This window comes from Loxodonta africana, chromosome 13, assembly GCF_030014295.1.
Source record: "Loxodonta africana isolate mLoxAfr1 chromosome 13, mLoxAfr1.hap2, whole genome shotgun sequence".
NCBI classification, from domain to species: Eukaryota; Metazoa; Chordata; class Mammalia; order Proboscidea; family Elephantidae; genus Loxodonta; species Loxodonta africana.
In genome coordinates, this window is record NC_087354.1 from 10,096,975 (window position 1) to 10,120,699 (window position 23,725).

General features: G+C 42.8%; 1 protein-coding gene and 1 non-coding gene across 2 annotated transcripts in view; both read left to right on the top strand.

The window, feature by feature from the left end:
* TRPM1 (transient receptor potential cation channel subfamily M member 1) overlaps positions 1–23,725 on the top strand; it is a 138,142-nt gene that overhangs the window by 32,141 nt on the left and 82,276 nt on the right. The window contains exons 6-11 of the mRNA XM_064296180.1: positions 233–404; positions 3,567–3,741; positions 4,175–4,298; positions 5,061–5,133; positions 6,032–6,132; positions 22,724–22,897. Coding sequence (XP_064152250.1) covers positions 233–404; positions 3,567–3,741; positions 4,175–4,298; positions 5,061–5,133; positions 6,032–6,132; positions 22,724–22,897 — 819 coding nt within the window. The remainder of the gene's footprint in view (positions 1–232; positions 405–3,566; positions 3,742–4,174; positions 4,299–5,060; positions 5,134–6,031; positions 6,133–22,723; positions 22,898–23,725) is intronic.
* On the top strand, positions 6,199–6,270 carry TRNAC-GCA (transfer RNA cysteine (anticodon GCA)). The gene has a single exon. It is a non-coding gene; the product is annotated as a tRNA-Cys (tRNA).

Sequence of the window (23,725 nt, forward strand, 5' to 3'; positions counted from 1 at the left end):
TGCTGGGTCATCATTATCTAAAATGTGAGGTTGTTATTAACTAAAATAATTTGTTTTTTTCCCACACTATAGAATTAGGAAACCACCCTCACTAGGTCGGGTAGGGCCATGAGAATACATTGAAGTACACGATTAAATGAAGCAGTGCCCACGAACAGAAGTATTCTGCTGGCTTCCCGTTAGCCCGAGTCCAAGTTCTGCAGCTCTGATTTGTGTGGTTCGTGTTTGTCAGGTCACCAGAGTGTACCAGACCATGTCCAACCCTCTGAGTAAGCTCTCTGTGCTCAACAACTCGCACACTCATTTCATCTTGGCCGACAACGGCACCCTGGGCAAGTACGGCGCCGAGGGGAAGCTGCGCAGGCAGCTGGAGAAGCACATCTCCCTGCAGAAGATCAACACAAGTAAGTTCTTACGGGCACGACCCTCGGACCAGGGCCGCTGCCAGGAAAACCCCGGCTGCGAAGGAAACTGCCTGAGGGCTTGCTCCTTTCCTGTCCCTCTGGGCCTTTAAAGCTTTAATCTTGATTCTCCCTAGATTGCAGACAGTGGCTTACCTAGGCCTTACCCACCTACCGAATGGCATCCACTGAGCTACGTTTTGATGCCTCAAGTTTAAAAGGAGGGCTGAGATGGCCCACCACATTGACCAATGTTTCTTGTTCCCTGTAATTAATGTAGGTATTTTTTAAATGTTTTAACAGGAAAAAAAAATCACACTCCTAGACTCTTTGATCAGCTGATGGATATTATGTGTGATCATTACATATCTCTGTAGCCCTGACTGTCACCCAGACTGAGATAGGACAGATGGGAAACTTCTGGGGCAGGAGGCAGGACCCCGGTCCAGGTGGCACAGCACCGGGAGAAGCTGCCGCAGGGAAATGCGGGGCCAAACTAGAGCGAAAGAAATGAACGTCAACCAGATGGAGCAATAATAACAACTGGTAGAATTAAAGTAACAGGCTTAATCTCTTGGAACATATTCATACTTTAACAATTATTTTTGTTAAACAATTGTTAGGTGATCTTACACAGCATTTTGTTTTTACCGTTACTGGTAAGATTTTGTGAAGGACAATCTAGGCCTGAAAAACGGGTCATTATAAAGCATAATTATGGGGCATTGGTAGTTCAGTGGTGGAGTTCTCGCCTTCCTGCAGGAGACCAGAGTTCAGCTCCTGGCCAGTGCAGCCATCGTGCATAGCCACTGTCCGTCTGTCGGTGGAGGCTTGCACGTTGCTGTGATGCTGAACAGGTTTCAGCAGAGCTTCCAGACCAAGACAGACTAAGAAGAGAGGCCCGGTGATCTGTTTCCTAAAATCAGCCAGTGAAAGCTCTATGGATCACATGGTCTGATCCACAGCTGATCACGGGGATGGCGCAGGGCCGGGCAAAGTTTCTTTCCACTGTGCGAGGGGTCTCCATGAGTTGGGGCCGACTCAGTGGCAGCTAACAACCGAAAAAAAGCATAATTAAAGTAACTGTGATCCTGTACAAGTGGTTAGAATGAGGATGGTGTACTACAAAGACTCACTAATTTCCAAGAATCAAATCTTGATTGATAAATTGACTGATGACAGAATTTTTTGTTCTCATGTTTTTAATTTTTCTGGACTTGTGAGTTTTCACACTGCCCAACTTCACCTGGCCATGTGACCTGTGGGCTTCCCTTTGTCATCCTTTGCCTAGGGCTCTGAGTGGGGCAGGGACAGCAAAGGGGTGCTCAGTCGTCACTTCCCACAACACAGAGCTTCGAGGAGTCCACTTAAACCAGAAGAAGCAGCTCTAATCTTCTAGAAAAGAAGGCAATTTGGTCACCATATTCCTGAGGATCTCAATACCAAGCCTGGGGTGGGTTGGAACTCTCCAAAGTGGGTCCGTGTCATCTTGTCCCTGTTTCTCCAATGCCTTCTGGTCAAGGCCAGGCACAAAGTAGACCCTCAATACATGTTTGCTGAACGAACTGAACTGAAGGTACCTGGTAGGAGACAGCAAAGTCTTTCAAAATATTTGACAGGCTCTGGCTCCAGGAATATATCATGAAAATACACTGGAAACACTGAATTCACCCACTTGAATTTCTCAAATCTCTTCATAACCTATGCTAGCAGGTTTCTTCTGAAGGCCTTTTCAGACCTGAGACCAAGGTCACTTCTCCTACCTGCCATTTGTTAATGTTGGACCCATCCCAAGCTACACCTGGTGAAACGAGCTCAGATTATGACTTGCTGTGACCAGTTGGGGTAAAATTGTGAAGTGGGCAGATTTGCCTTTGTTTCTCTTCTACTCTCAGACTTCTGTCTTCCCTCTCCGTAATCCCCATGCTGCCTCTTGCTTTCCAGCACCCACCCTGCTGGATGTGCCATCAAAAGTTAGCCTGCTCCTATTGTGGTCCTGAAGCCTATTATCTGATAAGAGACAGAAGGCAGACTCTGGGAACACGTTATGAACTGATAAACTAACAGCAGCCCGTGTGTTTGCCATCCCAGGTAGCAGGCTGTCTTATTTCAGGCAGTGGAGTCAGGAGTAGCAACAACAACAATAATAATATACCATACCTATATGCCAGTTAAGCGCAGTGGTGGTTCAGCAGAACTCTCACCTTCCACGTTGGGGGAGGGATGGGAAACCCAGGTTCGATTCCTGGCCAATACACCTCACGGGGAGCCACTACCTGTCTATTGGTGGAGGCTTCTGTGTTGCTATGATGCTGGACAGGTTTCAGCTACACTGCAGACTAAGATAGACTAGGAAGAAAGGCCTGGCGATCTGCTTCCAAAAATCAGCCAATGAAAACTCCATGGGTCACAATGGTCCAATCTGAAACTGATCATGGGTGTGGCCCAGGACTGGGCAGCGTTTCATTCTGTTGTGCACAGTGTTACCAGTGAGTTCAGACTATCTCAACGGAGCTAATAACAATATGTTAATTCAAGTTTACAAAATACTTTGTTAACCAAATATTTTTCATGTGTTTTATCTCTATTGCTCCTTTAGGAGAAAGGGAAGCGTTGTGATATTCACTTTCCACAGTTGTTCATCTAAGGCTCATGGAGGCCTGGTGACTCTCCTGGTGTCATAAGACTTATACATGAGAGGCCAGGAATTGAATCGAGCGCCTCCAGCTGGTCCAGAACCCCTTTCACTGCATCGCCCTTTAGGGCACAGCCATGGGGTGGGGGGGAATTTCAGACACTGGGGCTGGGCACTGAGGGAGGCATTTTTTCAGCAAAGAACATCTTCCCATGTTTCTTGCATCTCACCTCAAAGTAGCCTTTATGTCAGGTGAGCGATACATGAGTCTCACCACATAGGATTCAGAGGGTTCTTGATTTCAAGGTCTGTTCTTTCCAATGAAGACATGACACAGGGTTGAAATAAGAGAATGAAAACATTTAATCAACATATGCCTGGATTCCTTCCAGCCTCTCTGTAAACACCAGCATCATATGGAGCATCAGTCAGGTCGCGGTCTTTGCTCTTCACCCTATTTCAGAAACGAGAACGGGAGAGGGGTGGTGCGGAGACACTGGACGCAATGGAGACTATGGTTTGTGTTGCAGGACTGGGGCAGGGTGTGCCCGTCGTGGGCCTTGTGGTTGAAGGGGGCCCTAACGTGGTTTCCATTGTCCTGGAATATCTCCGAGAAGACCCTCCAGTCCCCGTGGTGGTTTGCGATGGCAGTGGACGCGCCTCGGACGTTCTGTCGTTTGCGCACAAGTACTGTGAAGAAGGAGGGTAGGAGCTCTGACGACTCCTGGGCTGGGAGGGGGGCGGGCGGTTGACGGCCTGCTGGTTGCACCAAGGACAAAATCTAAGTGATAGGCTTAGGCATTTCCAAATGCTTCCATAAGAAGGTTTACTAGATCTTCTCGCACATTGCCCCAGGTCAGCTTGGAGGGGGCACACTCTTTCCTATGGAATTCTTTCTCTGGTGGAACACCTTCTCTTCCAACCTTGTCTTCCCTTACAAGGTTTTCAACAAGGCTGGAATTTAGGACAAGTGTGAACACAGTTTTGGCTAGGGTCACTTTTGGTCTCTTATCCCAGGATAGCCTCCAACAGCGAAGTTTCAAATCAAAGATGCCAGATGGATGTATAGATGTCGAATGTATTAATGGACCGATTTAACGCATATTGTCTTGTTCCCTTTTGCATTTTCTTTGAACAGGATTATAAATGAATCCCTCAGGGATCAGCTTCTAGTTACCATTCAGAAAACATTTAATTACAGCAAGACACAGTCTCATCAGCTGTTTGCAATTATAATGGAGTGCATGAAAAAGAAAGAGCTCGTAAGTGTCTTGAATTTATTTTCAAACGCGCTCCACAGAGAGAATAATTTTTCCTTTCTAATTCCTCCCATGTGTGCCTGATGGAGTTATTCATATCTGAGCTTAACGTTTTCCAAGAGGCAGTTTACAAATCCGTTCCAAACTGAGGTGCTCTTCCAGGTGATTTCCACGTGATGGGAACAGAATAGGCACATGCAGGGAGGAACCGAGGTGGACCTCAGTAAAGGTTAGGCCACACAGCTCCCATTCTGAGGCTCGCGATGCTCATTAGATTTAAAGAATTGGGGAAGAATGACATCTACCACACTTTTAGGGGTGGTTACAAAGGTCTGTCATTTCAGTTTCCAAATACAGTACTTGCTTCCCGCTTCTTCCCCCCTAGGTTGTGCTTAGCAGCCGTGGCCATTTTAGTTGCACACGTAGATCGTTTCTTCAAAATTCTTAAAATCTGTCATATCTGAGTAGAGATGTTTTTGTCATCTCCGATGACGGTTTAGGTGTGTTAGGGTGTAGATCCTGAATGGGCTGCACTGGAGTGGTTTGGATAAACGTAAAACAAGAGCCTAGACAAGGACTCAAAGTCAGGAAGAATAACCCTGTAACTTCAGGAAATGGAAAGCATTTGGTTTAAAACCATTGCGCTCCCAGGATTATTTCATCACTCATCAGTCCTGTGTGAAGTTCTTTTGAAAGCGCTCCCACTCTCCCATTTGTCTCCAGCTCAGCTCTAACTTGGTCTTTTCCCATTTAACCTGTTCTCAGGTCACCGTGTTTCGGATGGGCTCTGATGGCCAGCAAGACATCGAGATGGCCATTTTGACAGCCCTGCTGAAAGGTAAGCTCTCAGGACGCAGTGACTGTGTCCTTCCAACACTGGCCTGGCCTGGGTTTCACTTGTGATTGGACATGTCTTCTCTTTCCTTTCCAACTGGAAAGACAGCAGGCAGTCTGGAGTTATCTTGGTATGAAACCATGGCAGAATGGCAGGGTCCGGGAGGTGGGCTTCTTGCAGGGGGGATTTTCTGTGTGTGCCAATGAACTGTGATGGCCTGAACCATGATGGCTAACCCTGAAGTCAGGACCCATTTCCATTTGTAGCTGAGTCATGGAGGGTTTCGGCTCATAGACTATATAAACATGAAGGCGAGTCTTCATTTCCAATCACTGCATCCGTGCGACGTTGGCATCAGTTGCGCTCAGAGCATCACTGACTGTGTCCAAGTCCATGTCCCTGCCTCTGTTGACAGCCTGCCACTCGACACTCATGGCATGGGGTCTGCTCCAGCATGCATCCGTCCTCCCTGATTCAAGCAAGACTGGGGCTGTGTGGAGGCGGGCAAGAGAGGGGGACTTGGTCCCCCATGCCCCTCAGGCTGGCAGTACTGCACGTCTCTATGGGGCCACGTGGCTGGTGCCCTTGGGCAGGGCTCCCCTTTGACCTGGCGGGCAGCACCCCTTTTAGATGAGGGCCCACTCAGGGAGACTACACAGAGCTAGGGTGGGAATAGGCTGCCTCCACTTCCTCCCGGGAAGGTCTTTGAGAATAGGGATGTCTTGGTCTGGGGGCCTTAGTGGCAATCCAGCAGCAAGAGAAAAGCAGTGATGCCCCATCCACAGGGGTTCCAGCCGGCCCTGAACCAGCCCCAGGAAGTCCATGATCACCGCCCAGCCCCTGCTGAGCCCGGCAGCCCAGGCATGGAGCGAACACTTGCTCTTGCTTCTCTCCTTTCCAGGAACAAATGCATCGGCTCCAGATCAGCTGAGCTTGGCCCTGGCTTGGAACCGCGTCGACATAGCACGAAGCCAGATCTTCATCTTTGGGCCCCACTGGCCGGTGAAACTGAGTTCTTTTTTTTTTTTTTTTTTATTTGGTCATAACACCAGTCTCAACTTTGGTCCTGGGGGTGTAGCTCAGTGGTAGAGCATTTGACTGCAAATCAAGAGGTCCTTGGTTCAAATCCAAGTGCCCCCTTCCTAGGGAGCCCTGATGGCACGGTGGTTAAAGTGCTCGGCTGCTAACCAAAAAGACAGAGGTTTGAACCCACCAGCCTCTCCACGGGAGGAAGATGTGGCAGTCTGCTTCTGTTAAGATTACAGCCTCGGAAACCCTACGGGGCAGTTCTACTCTGTCCTATAGGGTCTCTATGGATCAGAATCAACTCCACGGCAGTGGGTTTGGTTTGGTTTGGTTTTTGGTGCCGTAACTTTGTAGATGCTGCATTAGTATGTCCCTTCTTGTGACATGGATCTCATGAAATTACCTAGGGTTTCTGATGGGATCCCCTGTGTAATCCTTTAGGATTATTAAAAAAAAAAAAAAAATTAGACATTGCTATTTAACTTCGAAGAACCAGCAAGAAGTAAGAGCTATTGGCATGAGTTCCAGATTCAAACTAGTATTCCTGAGGAAATTAACCACTTAACATTTTATCGTTACTGGTGAAAGTGGGATTTTATCCTTTGAAAGAAAAAGAAGGAATAGTACATGGAGATTGCATACAGTGCTTCCACCTAGAGCGCTGATTTTTCGAACAACGTTCCGTGAACACCTAGAGGTGAACAGAACAGAGGTGGGGGGACAGGGGTATCGTGTGTGGTGATTTCGGTAGGTGTGTGGTGTGTGATGTGTCTGTGTGTGGTATGATTGTATGTGATAAACAGCGTGTGTGGTGTGGTTTGTGTGTGAAATGTGTGTGTGTGTGTGAATGTGTGGCATTGAGCGGTGTGTGTGGCATGAGTGTGTTTGTGCATGTGTTGTGTATATGCTGTGCTGTGTGGTGTAGTGTGTGTGGATGTGTGATGTGTGTGTGTCATCTACAATGGGTAGTGTGTGTGGTATGGAGTGGTATGTATGTGATGAGCTGTGGTATGTATGTGTGGTGTGTGTGTATGTGATCTGTGACGAGTGGTGTGTGTGGTGTGAGTTTGTGTGTGATATGTGTTATGCTGAGTAGAGTATGTTGGTGTGTGTTGTGAATGTGTTTGTGATGTGTGAAAAGTGGTATGTGTGGTGATGTGTATATGTGATGAGCAGTGGTATGTGCTGTGGGTGTGTGCGTGTGTTCAGACGCATATGTGCACGTATATGTGTGTGTGTAATGTTGAGTGATGTGTGTGGTGTGGGTGTGTTTGTGTATGCACGTGTTGTGTTGAATAGTGGGTGTATGTGTGTTGAGTGTGTATGTGATATGTGATGAGCAATGAGTGTGTGGTGGTGTGGTGCATGTTTTTGTGTGTGGTATGGATGTATTTATGTATTATGTGGAGTACTGTGTGTGTGTGCGTGTGTTTGTGATGTGTGACAAGGTGTGTGTGTCCACATGTGTGATGTATGTGTGCGTGTTAGTGGTGTGTGTGTAATGAGCAGTGATGTGGTGTGTGTCTGTACATGTGTGATACACATGTGTGATAAGGTGTGCGTAATGAGCAGTGGTGTGGTGTGTACGTATGCATATGTGATAAGTTGTGTGTGTGGTTGTTTGTGTGCATGTGTGATATGCCTGTGTGATAAGATGTGTGCATGTGGTGTGTGTAATGAGCGGTGGTATGGTGTATGTGCATGTGTGATGTGTGTGTGATGAGATGTGTGTGTGTGTGATGAGCAGTGGTGTGCTGTGTGTGGTAATGTGTGTGTATGATGAGCAGTGGTGTGGTGTGGTGTGTGATGAGTGGCTGTAAGCCTCCTACTCCTCCTTCAATCAAAGCGGCTTCTTTGATCTGTTTTGTAAATTGGAATTTCTGTTTATGAAAAGAACTCTGCTACTTAAAAAGGGGTTGGGGGCATCTAGAGGGTTCATGTCAGGTTTAAAAAACGTATTTCTTAAAACATACCTGGCATATTGCTGTATGAACACATTTCACTTTTTTACAACAAATAATTTTTATCAAATTAGTGCCATGAGTTTACAGAATAGGATGAGCAGGTTAAAGAAGTAAGATGCTCGGGAGAGGAGTTTTTCTGTGTGTTATTTATTGAATTACACAAATTAAGAAGAATAGTGTTGTTGTTAGCTACTGTCTAGTTGCCCCCAACTCGTGGCAACCTCATGTACAATGAATCGAAATGCTGCCCAGTCCTGCGCCTTCTCCATGATCGGTTGTGGATTGGACTGTTGTGGTGGGTTTTCACTGGCTGATTTTTTGAAGTACATCACCAGGCCTTGGAAATGGCAGGAAGCAGCTCACTTTCACTGACCTCATCTCTGGGCCCCTCCCATATTTGACAGTATGTGTTTAATTCTTTTATTGGTTACCTTTATAACTGTAGAGACTACAGTGAACCAGCTACTTGTTTCATCAGCTTTAGATTCCTGTCTGGTAAAACTAGCAGCTCTACACAGCCCTTTCTTTCCCTTACACCTTCAGCCTTCCTAATACAGTCAGACACACCCTTACTTTACATGATTGAGATGGTTAACGCTTACATACCATCAGCCTTTAATCATTATTAGGGCTCTCTTTACATCTCATTCTTTAATCATCACTAATTTTCACACTTGGAGAAGCCAGCAGGTTTTACATTGCTGTGACTATGTAAAGATTGTTCACTGCTGAGCCCAGCAGTATTGAACCCAATGAGAAGGAAAGGTAAGCCTAGGTCACTAAGCTGTGTCACACAGAGGAAAATGTGACAAGCATCAAGGTCAGGTGGAATCTCTTTTTTACACTTCAATCAGTGTTTAAAATTATGTGACATTTTAGGAGAGGTGGGATCAAGATGGCAGAATAGCCAGACACTTCAGGCCATCCATCTTACAAAAAAGACCCCCCCCCAAAAAAACAAATGAAATGATTATATTTATGACAAGCTAGGAGCTCTGAATATCAAAGGCAAAGTTAGAAAATGGACTGAGTGGCAGGGGGTGGGAGAGTCGATTCAGAAGCACAGAGGAATTGCTGGACCTGAATTGCCGGGATTCTGCAGGCTCCATTCTCGGGAGTGGATGTGCTGGGCTGGTGGTAGCGTTCGGCCACAGTTTCCTCAGGAAGAAGCAACCAGCCACACAGCCTACTCACACCTCCGGAACCAGAGAAGAATGGCTCTCTCAGCAAAAGCTAAGTACTTGAATATATTTTTCCTTGCCCCCCAGCCCCAAGTTGGCTTCAGAGGCTGTTGATTTCCCTGGGACTGAGATAGGCCATGATGAGCACCTGAAGCCATTCTCCAGGACTTAAAAAAAGGAATAAATTCACATTTGGGGAAAAAGATAATCTGCCAGCTCCACTAACCTGGGGAGCTCAGGACTGAAGTGGCTCCTGTCCAGGCATAAATGGTCATTGGACTTTGAATAACTTTCCCCCCTGCATGGACCTGTGTGGGCCTATTTCATGAGAATAGGCCCATGTTGGCAGACTGCAACTGTTTCAGCTGTGCGGTGAAGACGTGGGTGTTTGATGATTGACACCACTTTGCCTATTAAACAGGCTCCTCACCTACCCACATTAGGGGCCTAAGGAGTGGTGGCTCCATTCAGGTTACCGAGCCACCCACGACAGAGGTCCAAGGATAACTGGTACCTCCCAGTCTTTACTACCAAAAGCGTTGGGTGGCCATGGTCTGTGTGTAGAACTCACCCACCTGGACGCTCTAGGGAAGAGGGATAAGCTTTCCTCAGAGTCACCGGGGGGATGATTCTCAGCCCCCTGCCTTGTTCAGAGCATGACACCTTGCTGCAACCATATACCAGTACCTACACCAATCACCCCTGCCCCTCAGAGACTGTAAGACAGAGCCTGTACCACACACTTGATGACCAGCTACATGGACACCTGAGCTGAATTCATACAAGAAAAGTAAATGGACTCCTAGGCTGATATACCTGAGACCAGGTCTAACCATCTGGTGACAGGAAGCCAGAGCTTCAAAGGTGAAAACAATCAAGCTAGCTCACTCAAGCAACCCATTTGGGCATATCAAAACAAAACAAAGCAAGAAGCTATAATACAGTAAAATAAATAAATAAATAAATAAACTAATACAATAACTTATAGATGGCTTGGAGACAACAGTCAATATCAAATCACATAAAGAAATAGACCATGATCGCTTCAACAAGCTCTCAAAACAAAGAATCAAGGGATCTTCTAGATGAAAGTGCCTTCCTGGTATTACCAGATGCAGAATACAAAAGATTAATATACAGAACCCTTCAAGACATCAGGAAGGAAATCAGGCAATATGCAGAACAAGCCAAGGAACACACAGATAAAACAGTTGAAGAAATTAAAAAGGTTATTCAAGAACATAATGAAAAATTCAATAAGATGCAAGAATCCATAGAAAGACAGCAATCAGAAATTCAGAAGATTAACAATAAAATTACAGAAGTAGACAACGCAATAGAAAGCCAGAGGAGCAGAATTGAGCAAGAGGAAGGCAGAGTTGGCGAGCTTGAGGATAAAGCACTTGGCACCAATACATTTGAAGAAAAATCAGATAAAAGAATTTTAAAAAATGAAGGAAACTTAAGAATCATGTGGGATTCTATCAAGAAAAATAACCTATGAGTGATTGGAGTACCAGAACAGGGAGGGGTAACAGAAAATACAGAGAATTGCTGAAGATTTGTTGGCAGAAAACTTCCCTGATATCGTGAAAGATGAGAAGATATCTATCAAAGATGCTCATCAAACTCCATATAAGGTAGATTTTAAAAAGAAAGTCACCAAGACATATTATAATCAAACTTGCCAAAACCAAAGATAAGAAGAGAATTTTAAAAGCAGCTAGGGATAAACAGAAAGTCACCTACAAAGGAGAGTCAGTAAGAATAAGCTCAGAGTACTCAGCAGAAACCATGCAGGCAAGAAGGCAATGGGGATGACTTATACCAAGCATTGAAGGAAAAAAATTGCCAAGCAAGAATCATATATTCGGCAAAACTGCCTCTCAAATATGAAGGTGAAATTAGGACATTTCCAGATAAACAGAAGCTTAGACAATTTGTAATAACCAAACCAAAACTACAAGAAATACTAAAAGGAGTTCTTTGGTTAGAAAATTACTAATATCAAGTATCAACCCAAGACTAGAACACTGGACAGAGCAACCAGAGGTCAACCCAGACAGAGAAATCACAAAAATAAATCAAGACAAAAAACACTCAAAACAGGGAAACAGTGATGTTATTATGTAAAAGAAGATAACATTAAAACAAGAAAGAGGGACTAAGAAATGTAGTCATAGATCTTTCAAATGGAGAGGAAGACAAGGCGATATAAAGAAATAAAAGTTAAGTCTAAACTTAGAAAAATAAGAGTAAATATTAAGGTAAACACAAAGGAGAATAACTATCCTACTCATCAAAATAAAACAAAAGAAAAAAATAGAGACTCAGCAAAAACAAAATCAACAACAATGAATATAAGGAAAAGACAATATATAAAGATAAACTACTCAGCCAAAAAAAATTTAGTGGGAAAAAGAAACTCTCAACAACAAGGAAAAAAGACATCAAAATGATAGCACTAAACTCATACCTATCCATAATTACACTGCCTGTAAATGGACTAAATGCACCAATAAAGAGACAGAGAGTGGCAGAATGGATAAAAAACACGATCCGTCTATATGCAGCCTACAAGAGACACACCTTAGACTCAGAGACACAAACAAACTAAAACTCGAAGGATGGAAAAAAATATATCCAGCAAACAACAATCAAAAAAGAACAGGAGTGGCAATATTAATTTCTGACAAAATAGACTTTAAAGTTAAATCCACCACAAAGGATAAGGAAAGACACTATATATTGATTGAAGGAACAATAGACCAGGAGGATATAACCATATTAAATATTTATGCACCCAATGACAGGGCTGCAAGATACATAAAACAAACTCTAACAGCATTGAAAAATGAGATAGACAGCTCCACCATAATAGTAGGAGACTTCAACACACCACTATCGGTGAAGGACAGGACATCCAGAAAGAAGCTCAATAAAGACACGGAAGATCTAAATGCCACAATTAATCAACTTGACCTTAGAGAAATACACAGAACACTCCACCCAAAAGCAGCCAAATATACTTTCTTTTCTAGTGCACATGGAACGTTCTCTAGAATAGACCGCATATTAGGTCACAAAGCAAACCTTAGCAGAATCTAAAACATTGAAATATTACAAAGTATATTCTCTGACAAGAAGGCCATAAAAATAGAAATCAATTACAGAAAAACCAGGTAAAAGAAATCAAACAGTTGGAAAATGAACAATACCCTTCTCAAAAAAGACTAGGTTATAGAAGACATTAAGGATGGAATAAAGAAATTCATAGAATCCAGTGAGAATGAAAACACTTCCTATCAGAACCTTTGGGAGACAGCAAAAGCAGTGCTCAGAGGTCAATTTATATCAATAAATGCACATATACAAAAAGAAGAAAGGGCCAAAATCAAAGAATTATCCCTACAACTTGAACAAATAGAAAGAGAGCAACAAAAGAAACCCTCAGGTACCAGAAGAAAGCAAATAATAAAAATATGAGCAGAATTAAATGAAACAGAGAACAGAAAAACAATTGAAAGAGTTAACAAAAGCAAAAGCTGGTTCTTTGAAAAAATGAGTAAAATTGATAAACCACCAGCCAAACTGACAAAAGAAAAACAGGAGAGGAAGCAAACAACCCGAATAAGAAACAAGATGAACAATATTACAACAGACCCGACCGAAACTAAAAGAATCGGATCAGATTACTATGAAAAATTGTACTCTAACAAATTTGAAAACCTAGACGAACTGGATGAATTTCTAGAAACAAACTACCTGCTTAAACTAACACACACAGAGGTAGAACAACTAACTAGGCCCATAACAAAAGAAGAGATTGAAAAGGTAATCAAAAAACTCCCCCCCCCCCCAAAAAAAAGCCCTGGCCCAGACATCCGGCTTCACTGCAGAGTTCTACCAAACTTTCAGAGAAGAGTTAACACCACTACTACTGAAGGTATTTCAGAGCATAGAAAAGGACAGAATATTCCCAAACTCATTCTATGAAGCCAGCATATCCCTGATACCAAAAGCAGGTAAAGACACCACAAAAAAAAAGAAAATTACAGACCTATATCCCTCATGAACTTAGATGCAAAAATCCTCAACAAAACTCTAGCCAATAGAATTCAACAACATATCAAAAAAAGAATTCACCATGACCAAGTGGGATTCATGACAGGTATGCAGGGATGGTTCAACATTAGAAAAACAATTAATGTAATCCACCACATAAATAAAACAAAAGACAAGAACCACATGATTTTATCAATTGATGCAGAAAAGGCATTTGACAAAGTTCAACACTCATTCATGATAAAAACTCTCAGCAAAATAGGAATAGAAGGAAAATTCCTCAACATAATAAAGGGCGTTTATACAACAGCCAACATCATCCTAAATGGAGAGAGCTTGAAAACATTCCCGCTGAGATCAGGAACCAGACAAGGATGCCTTTTATCACCACTCTTATTCAACATTGTGCGGAGGTCCTAGCCAGAGCAATTAGGCTAGATAAAGAAATAAAGGGCATCCAGATTGGTAAGGAAGAAGTAAAAGTGACTCTATTTGCAGATGACATGATCTTATACACAGAAAACCCTAAGGAATCCTCCAGAAAACTACTGAAACTAATAAAGGAGTTCAGCAGATTATCAGGATACAAGATAAACATACAAAAGTCAGTTGGATTCCTCTACACCAACAAAAAGAACATCAAAGAGGAAATCACCAAATCAATACCATTTACAAGAACCCCCAAGAAGATAAAATACTTAGGAACAAATCTTACCAGAGATGTAAAAGACCTATACAAAGAAAACTACAGTACACTTCTGCAAGAAACCAAAAGAGACCTGCATAAGTGGAAAAGCATACCTTGCTCATGGATAGGAAGACTTATCATTATAAAAATGTCTCTTCTACCAAAAGCCATATATAGATTTAATGCAATTACGATCCAAATTCCAAGAACATTTTTTAATGACATGGAGAAACAAATCGCCACCTTCATATGGAAGGGAAAGAGGCCCTGGATAAGTAAAGCATTACTGAAAAAGAAGAACAAAGTGGGAGGCCTCACTCTACCTGATTTTAGAACCTATTATACCGCCACAGAAGTCCAAACAGCCTGGTACTGGTACAACAACGGATACATGGACCAATGGAACAGAATTGAGAATCCAGGCATAAATCCATCCACACAGGAGCAGTTGCTATTTGACAAAGGCCCCAAATCAGTTAAATGGGGAAAAGACAGTCTTTTTAACAAATGGTGCTGGCATAACGGGATATCCATCTGCCAAAAAATGAAACAAGACCCATACCTCACACCATGCACAAAAACCAACTCCAAATGGATCAAAGACCTAGATATAAAATCTGAAATCATAAAGATCATGGAAGGAAAAATACAGACGTTAGGAGGCTAATACATGGCATAAATGGTACACAAAACATTACTAACAATACAGAAGAAAAACTAGATAACTGGGAGCTTCTAAAAATCAAACACCTATTCTCATCCAAAGACTTCACCAAAAGAGTAAAAAGATTACCTACAGATTGGGAAAAATTTTTAGCTATGACATTTTTGATCAGCACCTGATCTCTAAAATCTACATGATACTGCAAAAACTCAACTACAAAAAGACAAATAATCCAATTAAAAAATGGGCAAAGGATATGAACAGGCACTTCACTAAAGAAGACATTCAGGTAGCTAACAGATACATGAGGAAATGCTCAGGATCATTAGCTATTAGAGAAATGCAAATCAAAACTACAATGAGATTCCATGTCACTCCAACAAAGCTGCCATTAATCCAAAAAACACAAAATAATAAATGTCAGAGAGCTTGTGGAGAGACTGAACACTTAGACACTGTTGGTGGGAAAGTAAAATGGTACAGCCACTTTGGAAATCAATTTGGCACTTCCTTAAAAATCTAGAAGTAGAACTACCATACGATCCAGCAATCTCACTCCTTGGAATATATCCTAGAGAAATAAGAGCCTTTACATGAACAGACATATGCACACCCATGTTCATTGCAGCACTGTTTACAATAGCAAAAAGATGGAAGCAACCAAGGTGCCCATCAGCAGATGGATGGATAAATAAATTATTGTGTATTCACACAATGGAATACTACACATCAGTGGAGAACAATGATGAATCCATGAAACATTTCATAACATGGAGGAGTCTGGAAGGCATTATGCTGAGTGAAATTAGTCAGTTGCAAAAGGACAAATATTGTATAAGACCACTATTATAACAACTTGAGAAATAGTTTAAACAGAGAAGAAAATATTCTTTGATGGTTATGAGAGATGGGAGGGAGGGAGGGAAGGGGGGAGGTTTTCACTAATTAGACAGTAGATAAGAACTAGTTTAGGTGAAGGGAAAGACAACACACAATACAGGAGAGATCAGCACATCCAGACCAAAACAAAAGCAAAGAAGTCTCCCGAATAAACTGAACACTTAGAAGGCCAGCATAGCAGGGGCGGGATTTAGGGGACCATGGTTTCAAGGGACATCTAAGTCAATTGACCTAACAAAATCTATTAAGATAACATTCTGCATCCCACTTTAGAGAGCAGTAGCTGGGATCTTAAACACTAGCAAGCGGCCATCTAAGATGCATCAACTGTTCTCAACCCACCTGGAGCAAAGGAGAATGAAGAACACCAAGGTCACAAAATAAGTATGAGCCCAAGAGACAGAAGGGGCCATACAAACGAGATACTACATCAGCCTGAAACCAGAAGAATTAGATGGTGCCCAGCTACAACCAACGACTGCTCTGACAGGGAAGACTGCAGAGAACCCCTGAGCGAGCAGGAGAGCAGTGGGATGCAGACACCAAATTCTCATAAAAAGACCAGACTTAGTGGTCTGACTGAGACTAGGAGGACCCCAGTGGTCATGGTCCCCAGACCTTCTGTCAGCCCAAGACGGGAACCATTCCCAAAGCCAACTCTTCAGACAGGGATTCGACTGGACAATGAGATAGAAAATGATACTGGTGGAGAGTGAGCTTCCTGGATCAAGTAGACACATGAGACTATGTTGGCTTCTCCTGTCTGGAGGGGAGATGGAAGGGAGGAGGTGATCAGAAGCTGGCAGAATGGACATGAAAATTGATAGTGTAGGGAAGGAGCGTGTTGTCTCATTAGGAGGAGAGCAATTAGGAGTATTACAGCAAGGTGTGTATAAATTTTTGTATGAGAGACTGACTTGATTTGCAAACTTTCACTTAAAGCACAATAAAATTTTTTTTCAAAAAAATTTATGACATTTTAGTTTCCGTCATATCTAGACCATGAGTTCTTTAAATAGGTAAATGTTTTCTTTTCCTTGCATTCTAACTGATTTTCTTTTCTTCTTACCTTATGCCTTAACGTCATTAGGACTAGCCACGCTCTCTTTTTTAAAGTAATTTATTTTATTTTGCTGTTGTTATTGTGGAAACCCTGGTGGCACAGTGGTTAAGTGCTATGGCTGCTAACCAAAAGTCGGCAGTTCGAATCCACCAGGCACTCCTTGGAAACTCTCTGGGGCAGTTCTACTCTGTCCTATAGGGTCGCTATGAGTTGGAATCGACTCAATGGCTCTGGGTTTGGTTTTTCGGTTTGATTGTCATTGTTGAGAATGTACACAGCAAAAAACACTTCTACAATTCAGGTTTCTACCTGTACAATTCAGTGACACTGATGACATTCTTTGAGTTGTGCAACCATTCTCACCTTCCTTTTCTGAGTTGTTCTTCCTCCATTAACATAAATTCATTGCTCTCTAAGGTTCCTATCTGATCTTTCAAGTTGCTGTTGTCAATTCGATCTCATATAGATAAATCTTAAAAGAGTATAATGCTCAAGGCAGACATTCTTTACTAGTTAAGCTGAATTATTTTTTGGTTTTTAGAAGATCTCAGGAGATATTTTTGATTTAAGGTTTAAAGATTATCTTGGGCAAAGTTTCAGGGGTTGCTCCAGAAAGTCTGAATTCCTCGAGAATTTGAAATTCTGTTCTGTATTTTTCTCCTTTTGATCAGGATTCTTCTATGGAATCTTCGATCAAAATATTCAGTCATGGTAGCTGGATACCATCCAGTTCTTCTGGTCTCATGGGAAAAGAGGCAGCTGTTCATGGAGGCAATTAACCACACAGAGTACCTATTCTCTAATCATTACTGTCCATTAAATGGAATCCCCCTTCTTCTTGAAGGATCTTTAAAAGCCCTGTGATTTCCTGCCCTTGTCTGCCCTGAATGCTGTGAGAGCCAGGTGTACACTCTCAGCTCTGGACAACCCTTCACTCTCTCTGAGATAGGTCCATTGCTTCCTGGACCTTATGTCATCCTCTCTCAGATTCTTTTTTCACTTTGCTGGAGCATATGTTCAAGGTTATTTATTTATTTATTTATTTTTATGAAAGTGTGTGGGAAGATAACCATTCTGTGTCTTTACATGTCTGAAAAAAGTCTGCCACTCACTATGCTGTCATATGATTCTCATTCAGTTCTAGATGAGGCATTATTTTCTCTCAGATATCTTTTAAGATCTGCTCTTTATCTTTGGTGCTTTGAAATTTCCCAAAGACATGTCTTCTATTTCAAACAAACAAAAATAGAAGTATATAGAGAATATAAACTCAAGCAGTCATAAGGTCATTCTTGTATCCATTCACTCTATTTGGCTGTGAACGGGCCCTTTTATGCTGAAGACCTGAGTCTTTCCTCAGTTCTGTGAAATTTTCTTCTATCACTTCTTCAGGTATCTCTTCCTCCATTTTGTATGTGTCTTCAATCTGGAATTTGTATTGGTCAAGCAAACAGTGGACCCCTTGGATTGTCCCTCCATTTTTTCATTTCCACCTCTTTGCCATTTTGCTGCATATTTTTTTTAAATCTCCTCAACTTTTTCTTTAGCTTCTATACTAATTTTTTTAATTAGATAATCATATTTTTAATATCTAAGAAAGCTTTCTTGTTCTCCACTTGTTCTATTCTGATACTAGCCTGTGTTCATCTCATAGATGTAATATCTGAGGTTATGGCTTGAACTTTTTAAAGTTCTCTTCTGTTCCCTGCATGATCTGTATTTTCTCTCTAGTCAGCTGCTCCCATTGTTCTCTTTGTCCTTTTCTGTTGTGCTGTGGATTTCCCTCCAATGCTGCAGATCCTTGGTTGTTCATGCATATTTAAGAAGGAGGGGAGAGACTGTGTACTTACTATGGAAGGCCTATTTTGCCAACAGGATTTTCTCCTGCCTGGAGGACTGATGAGGAATTCCTGCTTAGGAATGGGAAGTGTCAGCTGAATAGCTTTGCTTTGCCATGTGCAGGCTGGAGAGTCTCTGGACCCCCCTATGTGGGCCCTTCCAGTCCTCCAGCAGACATTCTTCCACCTTCTGGCTGGGGGTGAAGCCCTGGAATGCAGCTGCTCTGCTCCCACCCAGTGGTGGCATGGAGTGTGGGAAGGAATGAGTGGTCTACTGCTCTGCAGACTGTCCTTCCATTAATCACCATGCTTTATGTCCTCCATCTGCACCTCTACAACAACCTCCAAACTACGTATTCTGGGTTCTATCTTACTCTCCATGGCTTTAACTGCCAGTCTGCTCCCATCAGTATTTCCAGTATTGTTAATAATTCTGGTCTGCCTCTTCTCCCTGAAACAGATTTTTCCTTTTCTTAGCCCCTGCTGTCATTTCAGGGGTATTTGGGGCAGGACGAAAGGCAGGAAACACATGTTCAAACTGTAACCTGGAACTGAAAGTCCTTCTCTGTCTCCTTGTGATGGAGTATCTGCTCTTCAAATCTTCCTTTAATGGTAAAGTGCTTAAGAAACTATGTACCTGTGCATTTATAGTCTTTCTAGACAACATGAAACTTTTTACATGTTGTTCATGTATGTTATGTTTTACTATCAAGATTCTTTGATCTGTATATATCATTATTAAATGCAAAAATAAAAACTGCCCCAACACAATCCTTTGTTAAAACGTGTTAAAAACATAACAACAAAAAGAGAAAATGTTTGATATGTCTGAGTAACATATTTAGATATTTAGCTATATCGAATCATAAGACCTTGGACTAACATCTTTTTAAAGAAAAATAGGCTAAACTCAGTCTGTGCATCCAGGAGTGAGGCCTGGTGACATTCAGACTGCTGCCCACTTTAAATATAAAGTCTGTAAATCTTGGCCAGCCTCATTGAGATTTTAGAAATAGAAATGTCTGCTGACTTTTCAGAACAAGAACTATTTGTTTGGCTTTCATCTCTGGACGTAGGGCCTGCTTTGGTAAAAACTGAACTTGAATCATTAAATCTAAAGTGAAAATTGGTAGTAATGCCTGATGTTTGGGTAGTTCGTTGTGCTTTACCACATGTACTCAAATACGTGAACATTACTGGATTGTCATTTGATAGTTTGAAAAAAAAAATTGACAGTCCAAGAGGTTAAGTGATTTCTGAGAAGTTCACTCAGCTAATTTGGCTGTGGCAGACAGGTTTGAAGGTGGCCCCCATGATCCCTGCCTCCTGGTATTCACACCCTCTCCTTGAGCATGGGTGAGACCTGTGACCAGTAGAATATATCAAAGATGGATGTCACACCTGTGATTACATTACATTACATAAGAATATGTCTTGTTAGCAAACTCACTCTAGAGACTCTCTCTCTGTTGCTGGCTTTGAAAAAATAAGTTACCACGAATTCTAGGGCTGCAAGGAAATAAATCCTGCCAACAACCTGAGTGAACTCAGAAGTAGATTCTTCCCCAGTCAAACCTCCAGACGAGAGCACAGCCCAGCCACATGTTGATTACAGCCTGGTGAGACCCTCCAGCAGAAACCCAGCTAAGCTGCACCTGACTTTTAACCCACAGGAACTGTGAGATAATAACTGTGTGTTCTTTTAAGCCGCTAAATTTTGGGTAATTTGTTATGCAGTGATAGAAAACTAATGCAGCATAAAAGCCAGCATCTGAACTCAGGATGCAAACCCAGGTCTGAAGATTCTTTTTATGGATATGAGAGGTTATCAAGTATCCCCAGTAATCCAACCAGTGTTTGAAACACTTTCTGTAACATCCCCAGCAAGTGATTGTTCAACTCATGTCTGAGGTCGTGAGGAAGAATTTCCTCCCTCCGGAGGAGAGTTACAGAAGCTCTAGGGAGAGAGGTGGGTTGAAGCTAGAAATGAGAGGTTAAAGAAAGAAATGGTGACCAGCTGCGTGGACCTCTGTGAAATTGCCTAGGGTGAGAGTAAAGAGGGAAGGGAAGAGAGCCAAGAACAGCACTCTAGAAAGCCTTGACATTGAAAGCCTGATCTGAGAAGCAGCAGACAGATAGGAAAGAGGAAAACCAGGAGTGTATGGCACTGGAGAAGCTGAGAGAAGAAGCTGGAGTAGGGAGCAGGCAGCAGTTAGACTGCTGGAAATCCAGCAAGAGGGTGACAGAAAACTCCATGGAGGCAGCCAGTGCCTGGAAGCTTGTCAGTGGCCTCACTAGGGCTGTGGACAGGGAGATAGGGCTTTGGACAGATGGGCAAGCAGCCGCTGGAGCGGTAGAAGAGAGAGGGGAAGTGAGGGAATGGAGACTCCATGGGCACAAACTCTCAGAGAAGTCTGGCAGGAGAAGAGGGGAACTCTGGCAAAAAAGACCCCCGCTGGAGGGATCAAAGGTTGTTTCAGTGTTGGTCTTCTGAGCAGGCTCTGTGTCTGCACCAGGACAATGTCCACATGTTTTCCACTTGACTGAGGGACTTGTTGAGGCCAGAGGGGAAAAGAGCTCTCTGTCTTGTTCTCTTGAGTGGAGCACATATTTTGGATGTTTTCCAATCTGTAACCTCATTGCGTATATCTCAGTAACACCCAGGTATGCCCAAAATTTATGTCCTTCTGGGACATCAGAATGTGACCTTGTTTGGAAATAAGGTCTTTACAATGTAATTAGATCACATGAGGCCATAGTGGAGTAGGATGATCCCTAATTCACAATGATTGGTGTCCTTGTAAGAAGAGATGAGACACAAAGACAGAGACACATAAAGAGAACACCATGTTACAACAGAGGTAGAGAGTGGAATGATGCATCTACAAGCCACGAACACCGAGGATTGCTGACCATCACCAGAATCTGCAAGAGGTAAGAAAGGATTCATCTCTAGAACTTCAGAGGGAGTATAGTCCTGCTGACACCTTGATTTCAGACTTCTAGCCTTGATGGCTGTGAGAGAATAAATTTCTAATGTTTAAAGGCACCCATTTGGTTGTACTTTGTTATGGCAGCCCTAGGAAACCAATACCCAGGAGACCTCTTTTACCCACTGCTATGGATTGAATTGTGTCCTCCAAAATATGTTTCGACTTGGCCACACCAGGATTCCCAGCATTGTGTGATTGTCCACCACTTTGTCACCTGACATGATTTTCCTATGAGTTGTAAATCCTACCTCTATGATGTTAATAAGGCAGGATTAGAGGCAATTATGTTAATGAGGCAAGACTCAATCTACAAGATTAGGTTGTGTCTTAAGTCAATCTCTTTTGAGATATAAAAGAGAAAAGTGAGCAGAGAGACATGGGGACCTCCTACAACCAAGAAACAAGAGCCAGGAGAATAATGTGTTCTTTGGACCTGGGATCACTGCACTGAGAAGCTCCTTGACCGGGGAAGGTTGATAACAAGGACCTTGCTCCAGAGCTGACAGAGAAAACCTTCCCCTGGAGCTGGCACCCTGAATTCAGGCTTCTAACCTCCCAAGGCTGTGAGAGAATAAATTTCTCTTTGGTAAAGCCATCTACTTGTGGTATTTCTGTCATAGCAGCAGTAGATGACTAAGACACCCACCAGTGAGTTCCACCCAGATTTGTATCTAAGCATAGGCACCGGGGTTATACTCATTGTTTTGAGCCTTCGCAGTCGTTTTCTCCTATCTATCGTTAGACATCTATATACATGTTTGTCTTTGGTGCCTTCGTACTTACCTTTCATCACCCTTTCCTTTGTGCAAAGACACACATCAATCAAGGGCACATCATCAGCCATTTAAAGTATGCAAAGATGAGTCCTCTATATACATGTCTGTCTTTGGTGCCTTCGTACTTACCTTTCATCACCCTTTCCTTTGTGCAAAGACACACATCAATCAAGGGCACATCATCAGCCATTTAAAGTATGCAAAGATGAGTCCTCAAGCCAAGTGTACATTTTTGGATATAAGTAACAGTGGTTTATGATATCAAAGCTTTCTCCATCAACCAGGCAGGCTTGCCTTGACCAAGTGTGTGTGCGTATGCATGTGTGTGCATGTGTGTGTGTGTACAGTGGCAAGGAGGCGGGAATCAGTACACTTGTCTTTGGGCAAGGGACAGCTTTAATATTTTTTCCAAACTTTGTTTGCTATCAATTGCAGCCCCTGGGAAGCCTGGCACCCCCGACAAATAACAAGGCCACAGAGAAGGAGAAGAAGCCACCCATGGCAACCACCAAGGGTGGCAGAGGAAAAGGAAAAGGCAAAAAGAAAGGGAAAGTGAAAGAGGAAGTGGAAGAAGAAACCGATCCCCGGAAGATCGAGCTACTGAACTGGGTATGCGGGAAACATTGAGACCTTAGGGATCACTGAGTTTGTGTCACCTTCTCTCTCCAGAGGGGTCACAGTTCTTGTTTCCTTTGCTGTAGCCCCAACCCAGGACCCTAAGTCATAGTACAGCAGTGATAAAGGATTAAGGAGACAGCCTCCATATTTCAGATAGGCTAATGGCAGCTGCACATCTGCCTTCAATGGGGCTGTCAGGCTGAGAAAATGAGAGTGTCCCTGCATTTGGGGGAAGGATGCCACCAAGAGTGGACATCCTGCTGACCTTGCTCAAAGGTGGCTCTCTCCGTCTGGTGGACATGCACATGTTTGATTCATGAAAACATGGGACACAAACCAATATTACCTAATAAATACAATTCAGTGAACAAGACCTTTTTGAAAGATGGGACACATGACTGGGTGTGTGGAGATAGTAGCAGTTTTCTGGGACAGAGGCTGGAGCCAGAACATCACACAGTAGTTCTCAGCCTCACTGCTGCCAAGACAGCAAAGCCAGGGCACTGGGGCTCTGCAGTGTCCTATGTGTGGCAGGCACATTGAGGTCATCCCTCACCTAGCACCGTGGGGACACAGGGCATGCTAGGCTGCCACCCGTCCCTCTCAGTCAAGGAAGCAAACTGTGGAAGCTGAAGTGAGCAATGTCACTATGGCTGCAATTTTGAATCCTCTTCAATTTTTTTTTCCTTCTAAATTATATTCATTTTGTTGTTGTTGAGAATATACACAGTAAAAAAAAACACCAATGTAAGTTTTTGCGAGTACAGTTTAGAGACATTAATTACATTCTTCAAATTGTGCGACCATTCTTACCCTCCT